General features: G+C 42.7%; 1 protein-coding gene across 1 annotated transcript in view; it reads left to right on the forward strand.

Annotated features, from left to right (window-relative positions):
• The first annotated feature begins 5,043 nt into the window (after nt 1-5,043).
• Nucleotides 5,044-8,271, forward strand: part of LRIT2 (leucine rich repeat, Ig-like and transmembrane domains 2) — a 3,843-nt gene continuing 615 nt past the window's right edge. The window contains exons 1-3 of the mRNA XM_012801291.1: nt 5,044-5,153; nt 5,450-6,231; nt 8,166-8,268. Of these exons, the coding sequence (XP_012656745.1) occupies nt 5,044-5,153; nt 5,450-6,231; nt 8,166-8,268 (995 nt within the window). The remainder of the gene's footprint in view (nt 5,154-5,449; nt 6,232-8,165; nt 8,269-8,271) is intronic.

Raw genomic sequence — 8,271 nt, forward strand, 5'->3', positions numbered from 1 at the left:
AGTAACAGTCAGCCAGTTTTGTTTGAAGAAAAATAAGGAATTTGAATGCAAGAATTTGTTAGTCTGTATCTCTCACTGACAGAAAAAGAGAGAGGGAAAATTCAAACTTTGCAATGACACATTAAGGCTTATCTTCACAGTCTACACAGAAAGGCCTCACGATGTTTAGCCGTCCGGTACCCAAATGCCCAAGACCCCTCTGTCAACCTTCCTTTGTGTGTTCTGTCTTCTCTGGTTTGTTCTTTTAGGGAAGAATCATACTGAATTGTGCTCACGAATATTCAAATCATTGGAAAAAACAAATTGCCATTGTAAAACAATAAAATGGAGTCTGGTTTATATATTAATCTTTTAGAATATGAATCTGGTTACTATGAGTCATTCCCTAAAAATAGACTTCCCTCAGGAAAAATAATTTGGGGCCTTCTAGTGCTGAAGATCAGCCTGTGCTATGGTGGTCCTATAGTATGCTGACCTTGGAAGCCTAGTTGGTTGGAATCAACCAACCTTGGAGGTTGGTTAGAATCACAGAATCTCCATCATGTCTTTTTCTGACTACAACATGGTTTATATATATATAACCATATATATATGTGTGTGTGTGTGTTTGTATTTTTTAAACAGAGTCTCAATTTGTTACCCTTGGTAGAGTGCCATGGCATCTTAGCTCACAGCAACCTCAAACTCCCAGGCTGAAGTGATTTTCTTGCCTCAGCTCCCAAGTAGCTGGGACTATAGGCACCCACCACAATGCCCAGCTATTTTTAGAAATGAAGTCTCTCTCTGGCTCAGGCTGATCTCGAACCTGTGAGCTCAGGCAATCCACCCACCTTGGCCTCCCAGAGTCCTGGGATTATAGGTGTGAGCCACTGCACCTAGCTGGTTATATTCCCCTTGAGTAGGCACAGAGTTTCCTGTTTAAGCTGTAGGGTACAAAAAGACAAATGATAGAAATTGGATCCTGGCAAGTGAATGTGGGTTATCAAATCTAGGCTGTCAATCAAGGTACTCCAGCAGTAGTCCTCCAGAGGACTGAGCTGGAAAGTTTTGTTTCAACTGAAGTATAATTCTAGCAAAGACAAAACACAACTTACGAGTACTTCTGCGTATTTGGCTAGTTTCAAGGGCATTGTAGTCAGGATAGTTTAAGCTTGTGCTGTGGTAACTATGCCCCAGTTTCAATGGCTTAACACATAAAAATGTATCCCTGCCACCACCGCGTCTACTGGAGTCAGTGGGAAGTGTGGTGTGTGGGGGAGGGGCTCTGCCTCACTTATTTACTCAAGGGCTCAGGCTGGTGGAGGCTCCACCATCTAGAATGTCAACAGCTGCCCCCACAGGGAACAAGAGAAACTGGAGGATCATGTTGGGGCTTTTCAACACTTCCTCCAACATTTCACCAGCCAGAACATGAGTCACTGGCCCACATATTTCCAAGAAGCTTTGAAATGTGTCTACCACAGGCACACCACAGAGCGTGGGTAACCAAGGAGACAGTCTCAGACGTGGCTGGCTGCAGATGGACAGGGTGGGAAGGAGCGCTAGCTTGAGAGAAAGGAAGGAAAGCATGTCTGGTACCTGGTAGGTTGCCCAGTTCTCCATCTGAGCTAACGCAAAGTTCCACTAATATTGTAGAGGTGACAGTATACCCCCATTGAATAGATAAGATCCTATTAAGACAAGCCAGGGAGCTGCTGCTGCACAGCCATTGGTATCTATTTCAGAAGCACGGAGTAAATCTACTCCCATTATCACTGTCTCGACAAAGAACTCATGTTGCTGGAGAGAAGATGGAGTTGTAATACTTTCAGACTCCCTCTCCTTGGTTGGCAGGATCTCTTAAGTTTAGGGATTACATTTAACCACAAGTTAAGATAAGTATCTTGCCTTCAAGCTAACTTTAATTGTCCTAGTGTCCTGTTTTAACTCTCAGCAGAGCCACTCCCTATGCCCATTTGCCAAATAAGAAAACCAGAGGATGAGGCGGTCAGGGGAAGAGAAAGGGCAAGGGAGAAGTGGCCTAGATAGTTCTCAAGGAGTGTATAGAAAACTTCTGGAAAGTTGGGTGCAGCTAAATTCATTTGAAAAGGCTGGCATGGGATGGCCAGAGAGGAAATTATAGAGAATGGGAAACTCTTTAAGTCTTTATATTTTGGGACATGGGGAGAGAAAGAAATCCACTCGTGATTTAGGACACCCATGCATTGAATCACATACTTCCAGAGAGCAAGCGTGACACAGTTGTGGCAAATTCAGTAGGATACTCTGGAGTGAGAATTGCTCATCAGGGTTGACCCCATCAGGCCAAATAGGCCAGGTACTCACAACCTGCAGTCACTGGCTGTGGGCTGCCCTGGGAAGGGCACGACCTTGTGCAATCGTTCCTTGTAGCTCAACATCAACTCATTCCTTGAAGGGTGATCTAGGCAGCCTGTCTCCTTGTGTACCACAGACTTTGTGCCCAAGTGCCCTCCTTATTTTGGATTTTTACTTTGATAGGAGCTCCAGAGATCTATCCATATTTTAGAGTTAGACTGTCTGGAAATTCCAGCAAATTTATCTGGCTTGGGTGGAAAGCCTGAAGTGTAATCAGCTTAGTTGGTGACCCATTTCCCCTCACTGGTTAGCTACTAAGAGGATTTTCATTGCTGAGGCCTTTTGTAGGGTACAGTGTATATCATGCATCTTACAGGAGCCCATGAAATTTCAGTGTTCATCTGGAAGTTCTCCCAATTAATGGAGATGTATAGACTTTTCTGCTCTTCAAAAGTCTGTTGGGTCTATTGATGGGAGGTAACTTAATGGACATGAACTATATACTAGTTGCTGAATGTAACATAATCTCAAAATTTCCTAGAAACACTATGAGGTTTTTATTAATAGTCTGACTTTGCAGGGGAGACTCACAAAGATTAAATAACATTCCAAAGACCTCAACATTCCGAAGCATAAGAAGAGAGGACTCCATGGGAAAGGGTTTATAACAGTTTTGTCTCCCTACCCCATTCTTTTTATTTAGCAAGGGTGTAGCTTGGAGCTAATGACCAATAAATATTTATGGAATGAATAAAGAGGAGAAGAGAAAGTATCTAAAATCATATATATCACTTTCTTTTTATTTATTTATTTTGTAGAGACAGAGTCTCACTTTATTGCCCTCAGTGGGGTGCCGTGGCTTCACGCAGATCACAGCAACCTCCAACTCCTGGGCTTGGGCGATTCTTTTGCCTCAGCTTCCTGAGTAGCTGGGTCTACACGCACCCGACACAACGCCCGGCTATTTTTTTGTTGCAGTTTGGCCAGGGCCAGGTTTGAACCCATCACCCTCGGTATATGGGGCCAGTGCCCTATCCACTGAGCCACAGGTGCCACCCAAAAAATTATATATATCACTTTCATTCTGATGATGCAAAATGCACACAATTCAGGAAAGATCGTGAAGTCCAAGGAAAGAAAAAATCTTTGGTTTAAGGAGAAAACACCATCTTGTGTTTGAAACTGCATCAAGGTTCTTCTCGGACTGCAGTCATCCAAGCCACAGGTACACCTGTCCTGATGTAGTTGAAGTAGGACTACACCACCCAAAGTGCTGGGGAAAGAACAAATAGCAGGAGTGAGCACAAAATTACTTTGTTAATCACTTCTATTTTCACTTTTGAGAAAATGGTTGGAAATTATAGGCTTTAGGAACGAATTGTGAATGTATTGAAGTATTAGATGGACTCTGACTAAATACGAACAAGGATGCTCAGAATAGCATTATCCGCTTGTTTTTTAGACTTCTTTTTTTTTACACATACATGTGTTTATGAGGTTCCACTTTTTGCCTTCACAAAATTAAAAAGGCTTAAAATGTAATAACAATAACAATGTTTAAGATAAGAAGTAGAAATAAAACCTCATAAAGAACAAATGAAGATAAATACATTCAGAAAAAAAATCAGATGATTGCTGCATCAAAATATTAAGCGATAATCATATAATAATGCAAAGAAAGTAGCATTCACGTTGTCAAATAAGAGTATGTCTATTATAGAATGCTTTGACTCTGAGGTTCAGTATGGAGTCTTCAGTTAAGTTCTTTTTATTTTTTTTCCAAAGTCTCAAAAAATAAACAACTAATATTTATAAATAAAAGTAAAATATAATTTCAAAAGCAGATCATGCCAAATCTTTTTTTAATTTGTTTATTTGTTTTTTTTTTTTTTTGAGACAGGGGCCTTAAGCTGTCCCCCTGGGTAGAGTGCCGTGGCATCACAGCTCACAGCATCCTCCAACTCCTGGGCTCAAGCGAGTCTCCTGCCTCAGCCTCCCGAGTAGCTGGGACCACAGGCACCTACCACAACGCCTGGCTATTTTTTGGTTGCAGCTGTCATTGTTGTTTGGTGGGCCTGGGCTGGATTTGAACCCACCACCTTGGGTGTACGTGGCTGGCGCCTCAGCCACTTGAGCCACAGGCACTGAGCCAGATCATGCCAAATCTTATAGACAACAAAAAAAGAAGAAATACTTCAAAATCATTCTACTTAATCTGGATACACCTGATATTAAAGTTGGAGAAAGTATATTATTATAAGGGGAAATTACAAATATGTTTTACTTATAAATGAGGATACAATATCCTAAACAACATATTACCAGGTTGAATTAAAAATTAATGTTTAAATAATGTACTTGGGTCAAAATTAAATCCAATTTATGTGAGAATTGGTCACTATTTTCTTTTCCTTTCTTTTTTTTCTTTAGACTTCTTTATAAAAGACTGAGGAAATTCCAGTATGGAAGTGGATACCTGACTTAAAGTTTGCTTTCCAGACTCAAGAACTAGACAGATGGTAAATTCTTAGTTAAGAGAGATTGTTTGCTCTTCGTAGGTGCTGCCTGAGCCTGTGATCTAGGCTATAACAGACCTCAGAGTTCACGGGGACTTTGCCACTGCGGTACCGACCTACATCACCAAGGATTACCAATAATAGGATTTGCCACTCGGAAGCTGGGACTATACTTATTCAAAACTCAGAGAGTATTTTCTTGCAGAAGAATATGGCTTCAAGTTTCTACTATTTCCCATTAATTCTGGCCTGTCTGGATATATATGCCGCTCAGCCTTCCTGCCTGCCAGGATGTACCTGCTCAGAGGAGACTTTTGGCAGGTGCGCTGTGTTGGCACGATGTCCAAGGGTTACAGGGGATGGGCATTCTGGGGGATGATATGGAGTAGAACCAGACCTACAGCTGGCAGGAAATCAGCAAAATCTCTATGAGACTCATTCTAGTCAGTTCTGTACTTTGCTAAACTGTGCATTTTTACTAAAATAGGTCAACTCTTTTATTTCAAGTGAATAAGATTTTTTCCTTCTAATTCACACATTTAAAGCCTGGATAAACCTAATCCCACTTTCCAAATCCCTGATATTTATCTTAAAGCTCTTTTTGGTTTCTTGTACAGGACTCTGCAGTGTGTTTCTATATCTTTAGGAAAGATCCCAGGGAACCTTCCTGAAGAGTTCAAGCAAGTGAGAATCGAAAACTCGCCCTTATTTGAGCTGCCCCGAGGGTTTTTTATCAACATGAGCACCTTGGAATACCTTTGGCTCAACTTTAACAATGTCACTGTGATCCACTTAGGAGCCCTGGAGCACCTGCCAGCCCTGAGAGAGCTAAGACTGGAGGGGAACAAACTCCGTTCAGTACCATGGACAGCGTTCCGCGCCACGCCTCAGCTGAGGGTCTTGGATCTCAAACACAACATGATCGATGTACTCCCTGAGCTGGCTCTTCAGTTCTTGGTCAACCTGACCTACCTTGACCTATCCTCCAATAGACTTACAGTTGTGTCCAAGAGTGTCTTCCTGAACTGGCCAGCTTACCAGAAACGCCGGCAGGCTGGATGTGGGGCTGAGATTCTCTCTAGCCTGGTGGTGGCGCTGCACAACAATCCCTGGGTATGTGACTGTCGCCTAAGGGGACTGGTCCAGTTTGTCAAGTCCATTGCCCTCCCAGTCATCCTGGTGAATTCCTACCTGATATGCCAAGGCCCTCTCCCCAAGGCGGGGCAGCTTTTTCATGAAACTGAGCTCAGGGCTTGCATGAAGCCACAGATCTCAACCCCCAGTGCCAATGTCACCATCTGGGTGGGAAAGAATGTGACCCTGCGATGCTTGGCACAGGCCAGCCCTTCACCAACTATTGCATGGACTTATCCTCTGAGCATGTGGAGAGAATTTGATGGTAAGTATCATGCACCCTCTCAGCATATCTAAGGTGGAACAAATTGGTCTACAGCAACCCTATTCTCGTTAGGAAGGTTCTCAAGTGGGTCAGCATGAATGATGGTTCAGGTAAGATTGGATAGACATGAATTATACTCGCCAAAACAGAAAAGATTCCAAGATAGCATCCCACTAACAGCATTGTTTTAAATGGTTATGTACAGATCTCTTGAGGGCATACATACATATGTAAATGTTAATACATAGATTGGAGTTGATTTAACATCTTGCATAGATATTATAAAATTGTGTATGAACAGATATATTCTTTGAGAGTCTTCTATATGCAAAATACTATACTATGAATTATAGGATTATAGAATTTCTCATTAGGATTGATTCTAGAGATGATCTATTACTTAACTTATCTCCAAAACTTGCCTGAGCAGAATCACCTGGGGTGCTTGTTTGAAATAAGATTGATAAGAACTTTTTGCCTTGAAGCTGTAATACTGGGATCTGGGGAGAGGAAGTGACCTTGTGGGCCCCAGGACTGGGATTAAAATTTGTCTTTCTTTTCCTGGAGCTCCTTGCTCTGTCTGTAATCACCTTTAATGCCACTCTATGGAGATGGACATGTCACAAAACCAGGAATGGCTTCCCCAGAGGTATCTTGAAGCTGAAAGGATCTTTGTAGATTTCCACATCTTCCCCTGTGCTTGCTCTGTCTAGAAGACAACTAGTAATGTGTGGGTAAAACCTGAGAAATGAACTCAGTTGCCCAGATTTTTGTTATACATGGAAACATAAATATGGATTCTTAATAAAATACCCAATTAACTGAACTGTTCTCTTTTCCCCAGCATTTTGATCATACTTTACTGGCTGCGGTTTCAATACCAATGAAGTGGAAACATAGACTGTACGGTTGTAGCCTCTTTGAACACTTCTGTACTCACTCTTTGGCACTGTGTTACATCCATTCTTTCAGTAATAATAGAAGCTTAGACTTACTGGACCCGTACTGTCAGCCTTATGTGGTGAATGCTATTATTGTCCCATTTTATTGGCAAATTGATGCCAAAAGAATTTAAGCAAGCTGGCCACTGTAGCTCAGTGGTTAGAATGCTGAGCTTGCACACCAGGGGTGGTGAGTTCAAAAAGAGAGAGAGAGACTTTAAGCAACTTGCCTGGGACCACATATTTAGTAAGGAATAGAAATTCAGGCCATTGGCTCTAGGCTCTGGGGCACATCTGGAAAATAAGAAGATATTTCTTGCAGCTCCTAACATTGCACAATCACACAGTTTCAAGAAATCACCTGAAAGCCATAGTTCAGCAAGGCCACGGTGGTGTGGTGGGAGCAGCTAGTGAGGTTGAAAGAGTGAGGTCTTCATAAATAGAAGGCAAGGTCCCAGATCAATTGTCATTTTGTGTTTTTTTTTGAGACAGAGCGTTAAGCTAGCCTCCTGGGTAGAGTGCTGTGGCATTATAGCTCATAGCAACCTCCAACTCCTGGGCTCAAGAAAGTATCATGCCTCAGCCTCCCAAGTAGCTGGGACCACAGGTGCCCACCACAACACCAGGCTATTTTTTGGTTGTGGCCGTCATTGTTGTTTGGCGGGCCCAGGCTGGATTCAAACCCATCACCTTAGGTGTTTGTGGCTGGCACCTTAGCCACTTGAGCCACAGGCGCCGAGCCATCAGTTGTCATTTCTGAAGACCTCCCACTCCAGGCAAGTTGGCTGATTGCTCCAATTCTCAACATCCTATGTGTAAAACTCAGTTACTTACCTTACAGGGTTGCTGGTAGGCAAACTTCTGGCACTTGTACTAAGGTACAAGCTTTGTATGTGGATACCATCTCCTTTTAACAAAAAACTGGCCTTGCTGGACACTCTCCAGCTGTCTGCCAGGGATATGCACAGCTGTTTTGCTCTTTTCTTTATCCAGTACTGACCTCTTCTACCGCAGAAGACGCTGCTCTGTCAGAGCTGATCATACCCTCCGCCAACCAGGTCGACAGTGGCAATTACACCTGCGTGGCCTCCAACTCCAT

The sequence above is a fragment of the Otolemur garnettii genome, unplaced genomic scaffold, assembly GCF_000181295.1.
Source record: "Otolemur garnettii isolate 467f Iridium unplaced genomic scaffold, OtoGar3 scaffold00008, whole genome shotgun sequence".
NCBI classification, from domain to species: Eukaryota; Metazoa; Chordata; class Mammalia; order Primates; family Galagidae; genus Otolemur; species Otolemur garnettii.